The sequence below is a fragment of the Stegastes partitus genome, unplaced genomic scaffold (assembly GCF_000690725.1).
Source record: "Stegastes partitus isolate 25-593 unplaced genomic scaffold, Stegastes_partitus-1.0.2 Scaffold1013, whole genome shotgun sequence".
In the NCBI taxonomy this organism is placed as follows: domain Eukaryota; kingdom Metazoa; phylum Chordata; class Actinopteri; family Pomacentridae; genus Stegastes; species Stegastes partitus.
Window position 1 is genome coordinate 132,724 of NW_007578744.1, and position 13,908 is coordinate 146,631.

The following is a 13,908-nucleotide window of genomic DNA, read 5'->3' on the forward strand; positions in this document are numbered from 1 at the left end:
TGCGCAGCTAGACTATCTAGCTACAATGGCGCCTCTAGATTTGGATAAATATGCGGAGATTGCAAAACAGTGTAAATACCTTCCAGAAAATGACCTCAAGGTAAATACGACTTCATCGAGATGTTCGTGAGAAATTCAAATACTAAGCTTATAATGACAACGTTTTGTCGTCGCTGTTTTACGTTGTAACGGCGTAATTCGCTTACGTTAGCTTCAGCTAGCTAGTGATGCTAGCCTGCCGACTTCATCTCTTTGCAGTGAAGTCTAAACCTTCACGTTTATAGTTCAGCTTAGCTGCTGCAGCACAAGACAAGTCCAGCTGTCCTAGCAAATGATTTGGGGGCAGGGGTGAGAATGACCTGCTTTGATACGTTTTTTATCTCCCGACGTTCAAACCGCAATCAGATGATGCTAGCTGTGTTGATGCTGGGTTGACAGCTCAATGTTTATAACCCATGTTTGTCATCCGTGCTGTGCCAAAAAAGGAAGTTTGCCAAAACCAAAACCTGATATCCACCCGTGGGTGCTTCTGCATGATTTTACCTGATTTGTGCTCTACATTATCATAGCTTACTACTCCACTTGTTTTTGCCAGACCAACTCATATAATGCAAGTTTCTAATTGCAAAAAACTGATTGCAGGCCATTTATTGTGACTGAAATGTTTTAAATCAATCAGAATGACTTGATCTCATTTATGAGCCTTATATATATTTTTTTTAATTTTATTTAGTTCAAATATAAACAGATTTCTTCTCTATTTTATTTCTATTATTCTATTCTATTATTTTATGTAGAAAACCCATCTATATATCATGTTAAGTACAGAGTTAATTGAATTCTCACAATTTTGTTATGAAATAAGTCTAATTTAAAAGCAATGAATACAGCTGAAGCCCTGTCGCTTATGTCTGTGTGCTATTATTTAATCTATACAGAGGTTATGTGACTATGTGTGTGATCTTCTGCTGGAGGAGTCCAACGTTCAGCCTGTTTCTACTCCTGTAACAGTGTGTGGAGACATACATGGACAGGTAAAACGAGTGTCCAAAAACATCCTTGTATTTCTATGCAGCACTGTTAATGTGACTGTAATCACATCATGCAACATCTTAACATAGTTCTAGTTTTTGCCTGTTGTACAGATATGCAATTATTGCACAAAATTTTTATCTCTTTGCATTGCAGTTTTATGATCTCTGTGAACTTTTCCGAACCGGTGGCCAGGTTCCAGACACAAATTACATCTTCATGGTGGGTTTATTTATATGAGTTTGAACTTAAAATGCATCAGTCTCAATGTTTTCTTTTAATACATTGTTTTGGCACAGCATCTGTATTAACCCTCTGTCATCTGTAGGGCGACTTTGTTGACCGAGGATATTACAGCTTGGAGACGTTCACCTACCTGCTGGTGCTAAAAGCCAAATGGCCCGACCGCATCACGCTTCTTCGTGGAAACCACGAGAGCAGGCAGATCACCCAAGTTTATGGCTTTTATGGTGAGATGTAATTTATGTATTCTGATGATCTGCAACTGCCAACTTCCTGATCACTCATCGCATTTTTGTCACTTTGTCTTACAGATGAGTGCCAGACCAAATATGGAAATGCCAATGCCTGGCGGTATTGCACAAAAGTCTTCGATATGCTAACAGTTGCGGCTGTAAGTATTGAAGTGTTACAGTAGTCAGTGGTTATTTTCCATCTTACAACTTTCTACAGTTTCATTTAACACAGCAGATTACAGTATAAATGTTTCAGTCTTACAAATGTGAAGTTGTCTTCTAATGCATGCCCGTTGTCCCCCCAGACAAAAGTTTAGACCCCACCTCATCAGGCTTTCCCAGTTTTCATCATAAGTAAAATGTGTGTGCCATTTCCTAACAATTCTGTTTTTTGTTGTTTTCTGTCAGCTGATGGATGAGCAGATCTTGTGTGTCCACGGGGGCCTCTCTCCAGACATAAAGACCCTAGACCAAATTCGAACCATTGAACGCAATCAGGAGATCCCTCACAAAGGAGCGTTTTGTGACCTGGTGTGGTCAGACCCTGAAGACGTGGATACCTGGGCCATCAGCCCCAGAGGAGCTGGCTGGCTGTTTGGTGCAAAGGTTACAAATGAGGTAGTTTTTTTGTTTTTTTTTAACTTACTTACAACGTTTACTTGTGTACATTAAGGTTAGGTTTGTTAGATCATAAAGCCATCCCTGCTTTTATTGTGTTTATAATCTTTTCCAATGGAAACATGCTGTACAAAGTGAAGTGCCCAGCATATCAGCATATTTCTGGGAACCTGCCTAGGTAACTTTTTTTTCTGAAAAAAACAAACAAACAAAACAACAAACGGTATCTAATAAATAATCATATTAATTAATTACATGAAACTATATGACTGAAACAGTAACTTTGGAGTTAATTTCAAGTTTAAAATGTTCTGTCCTGTGCAGTTCCTTATTACTAATTGCAATGTTACTTTCATTAAGCGTTTAAAAAATATGTACCATTTACTCTTTGCACCCACTAAATAGTAAAATATAGTCTAATAGTGTAGATGCTTAAAGTCCACAAAGCACCCTAGACCCCTCATGTTTCAGATTTCGAAAAAGATTTCTGTACTTGACTGTCATAGAAAAGTTGGTGCATTAATACAAGCAAAATGTGGAATACTGCAGTGGAGACAGAATTAGCAAATATATGTAGACCTATATGAAGCTTGTGACTTAAACAGTCTCTGAAGCTTCCCCTCCATCGCAGAGACAAAACAGTGGTAGAAAAGTCATATTTCCTTTGTTGTTTCCTACAGTTTGAGGTTTGACTAGAGAGTTTTTCAACTGCATAATGTTTTTTAATCTTCTGTTTTGGTTTATTTGCACCCACCAGGAAAAAAAAACTCACCAGTTGTTCATTTTCTAATGTTTGCAACATTGTCGTGGATAGAAATACACAGATTTGCTTTTTTTTTTTTAATTGTTGATTTTTAGTAAAAAAAAAATGATCAGAAACCACTTCATGATTGTGGACTACATTAATTCTGACAGTGGACCTGGACTAGTCCCCCTCCTGTCCATTGATGCATAGCTAAACTCCCTCTCTGGTCACTGATTGCATTACTACTACTAATAATATTAATAATTATACAACCAAAGTTCTGTGTATCCCCCTCCCGTAACTCTACACTGGTGCTTCCTTTAGAATGCACAGACCTATGAAGTCCCTACCTCTCTGGAAATCTCTCTAGTACTTCTCTACCTCAAATTGTTGTTTGACTTGTTTGTCCATGTACTGCGGTGTCTGTAATATTTGTTTATTGTTAAGCAAAAGTGTTGCTCTTGTTGTATGTGGTGTTTCAAAGCATGTCCCACTAGCCTGGCTCTACAATCACAATTTCGTCTGGAGAAAAACCTGACAGCACATGCAGTGGCACTTCCGTGTAATCACTCAGTGTCTGAAACTGATAAATTAGCAATATCTGCTGTATTTTATTTTCAGTAATAAAATTGTAAATAGTTTCCTTATAGACTGCACTGTCCAAGATTGCAACAAGACAGTGTGCAAGTGAAAAAGATGTAATTCAGGCAAAGGAGAAAAACTTGTGTGTATTCACCTTAGCTGTGTTTTGGGGTTTTAACATTTTTTTCTCTTTTTCTCCTTCCTTTCTTTCCCTGTGTATTCCAACAACTGAAGTTTGTTCACATAAACAACCTGAAGCTGATCTGCAGGGCGCATCAACTCGTCCATGAAGGCTACAAGTTCATGTTTGACGAGAAGTTGGTCACAGTGTGGTCGGCCCCCAACTACTGCTACCGCTGTGGCAACATTGCCTCCATCATGGTATTCAAAGATGCTAACACAAGAGAGCCAAAGCTGTTCAGAGCAGTGCCTGACTCTGAAAGAGTCATTCCACCCCGAACAACAACACCTTATTTCCTGTAAGCACATTCAAGCTGACGTAGCGCAGCCATTTGTTCAGTGTACAGATAATGACTGGGACAGTGGCATCAGCACTTGTGAACCCATATATATTTTGTACAATACATTTAGAGTATTTACAGTGCTTTTCTTGGTGCCAACTCTCAACTGCTATTCCCGCTCTGTGCATTTAATGCCATCACTCTGAAGCTGAAATCATTACAGCAAAGTAAGCTTGCTGAGCATTGTCACCTTACTGTTGTATTAGAGGAAAGACAAAAAAATCAACTGACCTTTGTAAAATGTTAGTATTTATAAATCTCCACTTCACTTTATAGTGAAAACTCACTGCTGAGCAAATTGCACATGCAGTGTTCTAGAATGTTCCATTTTAATTTGGTATGGTAATGTATCTACTGTTTGTAAGATAAGAAAAGCACTGCACGAAAGCAAAAATGACATCTATTCTGACAAGTTTCAATGAAGTTACACATTTAGTGTTATTATGTGATCTTATAAATAAACATGTAAACCTGAGAGCTGATATGTACTATGTATTAGTAGTATTGTTAAAACTGTGGTACCTTAAAAATTCTCTGTAATTTCCAGGTTTGGAATCAGCTCTTGTAATTATTATTTTTCTGTGTGTTGCCACTCTGTTTTTAATTAAAGAACTATGAAAAATCATTACATTGGTGAGGGGAAAACAATGATTTGATGCCTGATCAGAAAATAGCTTGTGATATTCAATATTAAATACTATGATCTTCAAGCATCACCCTATTAATGGCATAAAAACCAACATAAAGAAACAGATCGTGCCAGTTGACGTACTGTATTCTCCGGTTTGTACGGTATGTAACTGTCAAGGTAGCTTTTGTATTGGAGTGTCTGTGTTTGTCTCACATGTCTACAAAGACTACAGTAGCTTATGTTACTGTCATAATGTATAGGCAAGTTTTGAAAAGTCATAAGCATTTTGTTTATTTTAATGAGAAAATTCTTTAATTTTACAGTCCAAAACAAAAATTAAAGCCGCAAGCGGCATTGGTCGGGTCCTCACTTCTCGCGGGAGTGCGACTGAGACAGTCGATGTGCGTCCCAACCTGCTACACATGCCCACCGAATCTTGTAGGTGTAGATGAAACGGCCTTCCGACAGCACCCCGTTGAATGCCGAAAACACCCAAAAAATGGGCAAAATGGCCATTGATGCAAATTGCCCGGCCCACCATTTCCAAACCATCAGAGTTTTGTCGAGTATTTTGCTAACTTTTATTCACCACGTCGTGTAGTTTGTGCTGACCGAATTTGAAATGTGTACGACTTACCCCCTAGGAGGAGACAGATTTTGAAAATGGCTAAAAATGGCCCAAAATGAGCCAAAATCGCAAAATTCTGACCATGTTTTTTCAAAATGGCGGACTTCCTGTTGAGTTTAGGGCTTGGCGCCAATTAACTTTTTTGTGTGTCCTGACCTGCTACACATCCCCACCCAATCTTGTAGGTGTAGATGTAACGGCCTTCCGACGGGACTCCGTTGAATGCCAAAAACACCAAAAAAATGGCCAAAATGGCCATTGATCAATATTGCACGGGCCGCCATTTCTAAACCATCAGACTTTTGCGGAGCGTTTTGATAACTTTTAATCACCACATCATGTACTTTGTGCTTGCCAAATATCAAGTGTCTACGACTTACCCCCTAGGAGGAGATAGATTTTGAAATCGGCCATAAATGGCCGTGTTCAGGGGCCCATTTTTTGTAATTTTGTAGGGGGCGCTGTTAAACCATTTTGCTATTGAGGTGAGTATTTACCCCTAATTATAAAATTTTTCGCTGGGTCTGATGTGTGTGGCGAGTTTGGTGAGAGTGTGATTACGTTGTGTACCTCAAAAACGCGTTTCATTGTCATAAAGAAATAATAATAAACCCAAGCAGTTCCAATAGGGTCTTCGCACCCACTTTGGGTGCTCGCACCCTAATGACCAGCATTGTTACTAAAATCAGCCAATGTTAAGAATATTTGCTTGAAAATTACAATAATTATCAAATGTATTAATGAGGAGCTTTCTTTTGACTGAAGATTAATCATTTCGGTCTCAAGGTTAGTACTATTTATTTTTAATTAGTTCATCGATCCTCAATTCTTGATGGATTTAGTGGAACACATCATTTAATAAACTCCAAAATAACCTTCATTTGTGAAACTGTAGCTTGGACAATTTCCTGATGTAGAAATAGAATAAAAAGGTTTGAGAGAAAAAGACAAAGAAAATAGTGTTTGCCTCAACTTTTGGGTGTCATTTGACATGAGCGAATAATTTTCAGACTTTGCAATAATAATCCAACATGAAAGAAAGCATTTATTTTAGGCACACAGCTTCTGGAGAAATGTCCATAGCAATAAGAGTGAACTGGTTAGAGAAACTGTTAATACAGTAGAAGTGAGTGTGCCCCTGTGTGAAATCACTTCAATGCAAAATTATTACAAATTGTATCTTCCCTCGATAAGTGCATTCTTTCTAAGTTAATAAATAGAAAATTTCCTCATATGAATAGTCAAAAACAAACTTGTGAAAGACGATAGTGAAAACACAGGCCCCAAAGTAGACTCACTAAAACAAAAACAAATACATTTCTGATCACTGACACAAAATTCAGAACATTTGTGATTTCCAATTGACCTAACTGCACGGACATTGTTATAAAATGGTCTGTGAGCACATTATTTTTGGACCTATGTGCTGTGCCTATATGCATGTCTGCATCATGGCTCCACATGGAAAAGAAATGTAAGAGGAACTGATTGCAAAACTTTACAAAGATGGAAAAGGACAGGACTATCCGTAACCACGCTGCCAAAATCACACAAGACACAAAATCTTTCCAGATATTTGTGCCATACTGGTATTCTCCATGCAGAGGAAGACTGAGTCTTTCATCATAAATGAAGGTGGACATATGAAGTCCTAAAAAAAGATTGAAACTTCAGTAGGGAGAGGTGTACTTCAGTTGCATTGAGTTCCTAAGTGGGACCTGTATTTTTAATATAGTTAATCCAAACTGTTAGTTTTTAATTTTACACAAGAGCCAAAAGCCTACTGTTTAACTTGGAAGTAATGCAATTACTATAAGGGGACATTTTGGTGGCTTGCACCCTCCTCTCTCATAGACTGCACATAAGCTGTTTTCACTTTAGTTCAGTTTAAAAAACAACTTTTGCACATCCTTTGAGTGGGACAGTCATCCACGCTGGTATGAAATCTCAAGTATTCAGCATGAAATAATTAAAATGTAGCAACTATTTAGGAAATAATTCATGCGCGTGGTGTAAAACTGTTGCTACTTGCTTTTTCTGCCTGTAGGCGGCGCGTGTTGCGGCTCCACTCAGTTCTTCCGTCCAATGAGCAGCGGGTTCGCCGTGACGTCGTCAGTCATCTGTGTCGGCTGATTACGTGTAGCTCACCAACGAGCAGCTTCTAGCTTGTGAGGCGAGACAGTAGCGAGCTGGTACCCCGACCGACTGCCAAAGCTGTACTTGTATTTGAGTGTGCGGAGAAATAGCAATCGTACAGTCATTGAGCACCCTGAAATCGCCAAGGACGGATATTTTATTCGAAGTTTTTATGGTAAGAGAAAGGCGACTCCAGTTAACTAGCCGGCTAACGATAGCTAACATTACTCGGTGGTGGTAACGTTGACTGTCATTGTTAAGGCTAAGAGAGCTAGCTGGCTAGCTATATGTCAAAACATAGTCTGACAGAGTAATTACGCATTAAATAATTGCATGAACATTGATTAGACACACTTAGCTTTTGCAATATATGGCCGAAGCCATTCACAGTTTAGCTAGAATGTAGAGTTAGTGAACGGTACATTCGAGCCCAACCATGGAAAAATATTTAGTTTCACATTCTGAGAAGGCTTTGTCAAAATCTGGTTTTGCTTTTCAGTGCATTTATTTTTGATAATCCCTTTTCCAGTATTAGATTTTCGGAACTTTACAAACAACACATCTTGTAGTGACAAACATTAAAAAGTCTGGTGCAGTTTGCATGACAACAGAGGTATTCAGAAGGTTGTCATCTGCTTGGTGTAACCGGAATTATCGGACAACTGTTGGAAACATTTTGTCTTGCAAGCAGTTGTAACGTGTGTTTGACAAACACTGATTAAAAATAAATAAATTTATCAGTACTAAAAACAGCTGGAAGTGGCCTTTAGCAGACAGATTAAACAACCACAGCCATTTTTTTACTGCTGTCATTGATATGTCAAAATAGCACACTAATTATATCATGCCAAGAATAGATGCCAGGGAAAAAAAAACTGTACTAGATTACAACAATGTAGCATAGGATTGTTAAAAAAAGAGATTGCTACTGTTATCAATCTTGGCATTTTATTAACCGTCTCTTTTCTTTTTCTAGATGTAGCAGAATGGAAATACCAGTGCAAAGCTCTTTAAACTGGTGCTGCATAAAGACGTGGCTGCAAATTGCACTAAGAAAGTGACATTGAAAGGAACAATATGTTTGCCAAATTGAAGAAGAAGATTGCAGAGGAGGCGGCCACAGCACCAAAGAGTGGTGTTCGTATACCCCGCACCATCAGCAAGGAATCCATCACCTCAGTGGGGGCAGACTCAGGGGATGACTTTGTAAGTACTGTGAAATCATCACTAGAGTTATGTTTCACAGTTTCTTCTTGTGTATGTGTTTTTTAAAAATGTTTTGCTATACTTCTAGTGCATGACCAAACACTGCTTGGATGAACGATTGCACACTTAACAATATTTTTATGGATTTAATTGAAAATAAGTAGTGATTTAGTTTAGAAGGTGAAGACATTACCAGCTTTGGAATGATGATTGTGTGTCCCCCGTGTGGCAGCACTGTAATATTTAGGCCAGTTGTCTTAATGTCAGAGATTCTCTATCAGCTTCTGTTGATGCTGATGGCTGTGGTCCAGCAGCATTAGTAATCCTCTCTGTGGCAGCATTAAAGCCTTTTACCACCAATCTCCATCACTGCCAATATGAAGTTGTGATTAGTATAGCATCTTTCAGTAATGTTCTCAAGAAGAAGCATTTAAATTTAATTATGAAATTAATAGGTAATTAATAGTAACCAAACGTCAGCAGTTTATCACTAAAACATGAAAGCCTTAAAGCCATTTTTTGTCATTGCTTGCATGATAATGAAAAGGCAGACATTTGATTAATTCTCTTGTGAAATTAACTATGAAGACAATGGTTTTGTTTTTGTTCTGCTGTTTCATTGTTGACAGTTAAATACAGCAGTAACAGAGGGACTATGGATGGATGATGTTCCATCATCATTTGTTACATGTCATGTGTCACTCTGAAAGTCACTGAAAAGTCCCGGAAATTGAGGTCAAGGTAATCTTCGAAACTTCGGCTGACTTTTGAAGTAGTAACCACCTGGGCAGTGCTATTATTATAAAACCAGGATGACTTAGTGGGTTGGTCTCTTTTGTACTTAGTGTGTGTAAGCAGGACACTCAGGGCTTTCAACAAGGATATGGAGTAGCCAGAATTTTTTGATGCAATAGCCCAAATTTGGTGGCCTTTTGTACATTCTTATGCCCTTGTTCCATCATCTACACTGATCTAAATTTTTCATATGCTTTGTGAGGTTGTCTACCTGGTTGTAGATATACAGTGAAATATGTGAAAATTAGGCTTCACATACATTTTAGCTCACACAGTTTGTAAACATCTGTAATGTTTAAAACCACACCTACTGCTAACTGATTGTAATAAGAGTCATTAAACCTGGTTAGATTGTGAATGTGTTGTCTTACTAGAAGTGTAAATGTACTGTTATTCAACCAAAATACACAATGTTAATTTAAGGGGAACACGTTTTTGCTCCCTTGTCTTATTTGGCCCTACATATTGGTAATCAATTATGTAGAAAATCAACCAGCACCAAAAATAACTAGAGTGAATCACTTGACTCAAATCATGTGAATCCACTGAATCATCTCAACTTCTAATCTCCTTTAGCTGTATAAAGCGCAGTGTAAAAAAGCATAAATTCTTACATTAAGCCCATAAGTGTATGTGTAGTGTATTCTGACCCAGCAGTGCTTTCAGTTAACATTTTATTGCTTACTGCACAATCGTCCTGTTTCAGCCACCAGTGTTTTCTGTTGTTTTCTGTCTAATGAAAATGTCTGTGCAATCAATGCATTTTGTAATGTTTCATCAGTTATTCTGCTAATATTTATCAAACACTAAAGATGATCCTCTGTTGTCTATTGGCAGGACACTGCTGTGGTACAGACACATAATCATGATTCTTTATTATTATGTTTGCATGTTTAAAAATGACAGCTAGTGGTCTTAAAATGTACACACAGCAAATTGCAACTTGTTATTCAAACCTATTTTACTTGAATCAGAAATTCCTATATGGAAGTAGCTGGCTGGAGTTAAATAAATAGTCAGGTGTTAGTTTTAGTTAGTTGGTTTTTATTTTCTATTTAAAAAAAAAAAGAAAGAAAGAAAGAAAAAAAAGAATTTTTAGCCTTTCTTTGATCAGACAGTGAAGTGAGAAAAACAGGGTGAGAGCAGGGGAATGATGTGCAACAAATGATCTGGCCAGTCGGGAATCAAATGGAAGATCCATCGCTCAGAGTGTATGTGCTCATATGGTTTGTGTTCTAACCCTCTGACTATTGGGTCGTTCCATGTTTTACTTTGTCTTAAGGCCAAGCTGCTGTTCAGTATTTAGCTCTGCATGACAGATTCCCTTTTTGTGTCATCACAAAACATAGTCAGAGTTTATTTTATCTTTCTTTTTGTTTGATTGGTATGGCTGCTTATTTGGACCTTCTTCAGTGCGTTCATGCATGCATGCATGCAGTGACAGTTTTGTCTAGCTCTTCCCTTATTGTTTTGAAGACCAATGTTGCTCTCAATGCTTGTAAATAAAATCCATATCTGTGTAAAAGCTCTGTTCATTGGTGCAAACAAGATGGTGTCATCTCTCACTGGCAGGGCCAGACTCCTGAGGCTGTGGTGTTGTCTCAGTTGCACTTCCTAAATAATTTAGTGAAGTGGCCGAGTAACAATACTGCTAGCCGATATGTGACATTGTGATTTTGGTAGGACGACAACATAGTAGTCTGTATGCCACAGTTTATCCTGCTTGTTTGCACATCATCCATTTCATATACTTATGGTTTTCTTGCAGCCCACTGGCTAAATACCAATGACATGATATGGTATGGTGGGATCTGTAGCATAGCAACTCTGCAATAAGATTACAGAGCATCTTTCGGTGATATAAAACATCAAGGATAAACTTCAGATGTTGGATTTGATAAATGATGTCCAGGGAATTCGGATGGATCATTAGATTCGAGACGTAGCAAATAGAGCAATGCTTACCATTAAAATGCTTAATCTCTTACAACTTACCGATTTCTTACTGTTTAAAATTAACTTGTTATTTAATACTTGTAGGTCTATAAAATGTTCAAACTCTTTCAATTGACATTTTCTCAGTGCGGATGCTAATATTGTTTGTTGTTTTTTTTTTTTTTTAGTTTACTTTTGTATAACATGAAAGAAAGCAGCAAACATTTACATTAGGGCAGCTGAAACCCTAGAATATTTGATCCTTTTGTTTGGAAAATCAATAAAATCATTAGACAGCTATTAAAATAGTTGCTCACCAACTTTCTGTTGATCGTCTTACTGTTCATTCGATGATTTGTTGCAGCTCTGTAATACTCTGTGTATCTTTAGGCATCTGATGGCAGCAGCTCCAGGGATGACCTGCCCGCCCAGCTCCTCAGAAGAAACGATCAGATCAGGAAGCTGGAGGCCAAGCTATCAGGTAGGACAAGTTAGACTAACGTTAAGCAAGTTAAATGAGTCAGCCTGAGGCTTTCCGGAGAGATCAGTACTCAGAAACAGTTGCATTTAAACTCAAGTGCACCATGTACCACAGTGCACAGGGCTGCAAGTGATACACCCTCTTCCAACTGTTGGACAGTGAAAGAACATCTGATTTTTTTTTCTAACTCACATGATTATTATCTCACAGAGGGCTAATACATTAACCTAAAATCTAAGTACAGTGTTGATCAATAATTTACACTAATATTTTGTCTATTAATGATGTAATAAACTATCAGTTCACAGCATGTTGCCTTTAGACAAACATCAAGCACAGTAAAATACAGGTAGTTTTACTTTGTCTGCTGCTCTGCAAACAGTCCTACCCATCATGAACAGAAGCACTTCAGAAATTTGATAATGATGAGTTTAACCACACGGGAATAACCATGTGAACACCTATGGAAACAGACAAATAGAATAATTACGACAAATTTTATCCATGTTATAGGCACTATATTGGATAAAACATTGGTCTTGGTAGTATTACTTTTAGGTACGCCTAGAATGATTGCCTCTAAATCTAGGAGCCTGTCAGCAGCTTCAGCTTAATCTGTCTTTGCCAAAGAAATGTGATAAAATTCTGTCAGTAACTAGTTTGAAAGCTGGACGATGTAAATGCTTGAGTAAGTGTTGTAGTTTAGAGTGCATTACAGAGTCAGTCTAGCTTTTATCTTTCTGTGACACAACTGCAACACTTTGTGAGCCTGATTGATTCATTGCCTTCAGTTCAGTTTGCTGTAATTTTGCCTGAGAGCTAGATTCTAAGCTTAAGTGAGTCAGTTTCACAGCAAGATAGTGGCAGCTTATCAGAAATGGCATGCATCATGATATCAATGTCAGGTTAGCTGTGATAGTGTTACAAATACAGATTATTAAGTTTATTTGGCCCTTCACTCTCTCAACCATTTAAATTTACCAGTGAAAGCTGAGCTGTGGTTGCCTTAGAAGAGCAGTGTCCCTCTCCTGTTTTGAATTTAAAGCAGAATGGCTGATTTCTTTCTAAACCTAACTATGCTCTACATGCTGTAAAAAGAGGGTGTTAGCCATTATTTGTTTTGTTAATTGTGATTATAGTTTGTCTCAGAATGACGATGATAATTTGTTACTGTTTCAATGTTTGTGGTGTGTTTATTTCAGGTGAAAACGACGTAAAATATTCTTAGTTTTAGACTGTCCCCCCCTCCTCTTCTCAGTGCATTAGTGCCTTTCTTTTGGGTGGCTTTAGTGACGTTGCACCCTTAGTAAAGGTTAAAGGTTGCATATTCTCATGCTGCCTTTAAACTACTATGGTTTTCTCAGATAAGAAAATCATTAATTGTTTTACTTTCCATTATTTCTCAACCATGTTTTCCCTTTTGTTTTCTCCCTCTCCTTTTGTTCACCTCCTCCCTGCCTCTCTTGACTGTCATCTACCTGCTCCCCATTGTTGTTTGTGTTGTGTTCTCTGTGTGTGTGTGTGTGTGCGCGCGCGTGCGTGCGTGCGTGCGTGTGTACGTGTGTGCATGTGTGCACATGTGCGTGCGTACGTGTTCGTGTGTGTGTGTGTGTGTGAATGTGTGTGTGTGCGTGTGTGTGTGTTGTTGATACCCCATCCCATCATCCTACTTCCCAACACCAGACTACGCTGAGCAGCTACGAATTATGCAGAAGACCAAGGACAAGCTTGAAATTGCATTAGAAAGGCATCAGGATTGTACGTACCTCTACTCTCCTCCCAACTAGCTTCCTTTCTTTTAACTGTCTGTCCACTCTAATAACCATAACCTGTGCATCATCACTTCCTCTCATTAAGATATTTTTGATTCCAGATGCTAATATCATGGGCTTTAAAGGATTTCTATTGGAGTGCTGGATGTTTTTTTTTTTTCCTTTTAATCTAAAAATCCATCCTCTCATCTTCTACACTGGTATTTGTTCAGCACATTGACTTTAGAGTTATGTACACAATATCTGGTTCTCTGCCCTCAATTCCCCCCACACTTTTATGTGACTTAATAAACGTCACACACGTGTCCTGTTTCCTACAAAGTGTGGCAGCAACTCCCAAAGATGTGATT

At 38.2% G+C, this 13,908-nt stretch overlaps 2 protein-coding genes across 3 annotated transcripts in view; both read left to right on the forward strand.

Moving 5' to 3' along the window:
• On the forward strand, positions 1-4,602 carry LOC103367078 (serine/threonine-protein phosphatase 6 catalytic subunit). Its single transcript, XM_008294995.1, has 7 exons — positions 1-100; positions 939-1,034; positions 1,189-1,254; positions 1,361-1,502; positions 1,587-1,666; positions 1,917-2,126; positions 3,688-4,602. Exons 1-7 carry the CDS (start codon positions 26-28, stop codon positions 3,934-3,936), a joined length of 918 nt encoding a protein of 305 aa, XP_008293217.1. The 5' UTR covers positions 1-25; the 3' UTR covers positions 3,937-4,602.
• golga1 (golgin A1) overlaps positions 2,638-13,908 on the forward strand; it is a 25,773-nt gene continuing 14,502 nt past the window's right edge. For both annotated transcript variants that reach the window (XM_008294993.1, XM_008294994.1), the window contains exons 1-5: positions 2,638-2,640; positions 7,412-7,544; positions 8,346-8,575; positions 11,696-11,786; positions 13,470-13,544. In XM_008294993.1, the coding sequence (XP_008293215.1) occupies positions 8,447-8,575; positions 11,696-11,786; positions 13,470-13,544 (295 nt within the window). In that variant the 5' untranslated portion in view covers positions 2,638-2,640; positions 7,412-7,544; positions 8,346-8,446. The remainder of the gene's footprint in view (positions 2,641-7,411; positions 7,545-8,345; positions 8,576-11,695; positions 11,787-13,469; positions 13,545-13,908) is intronic.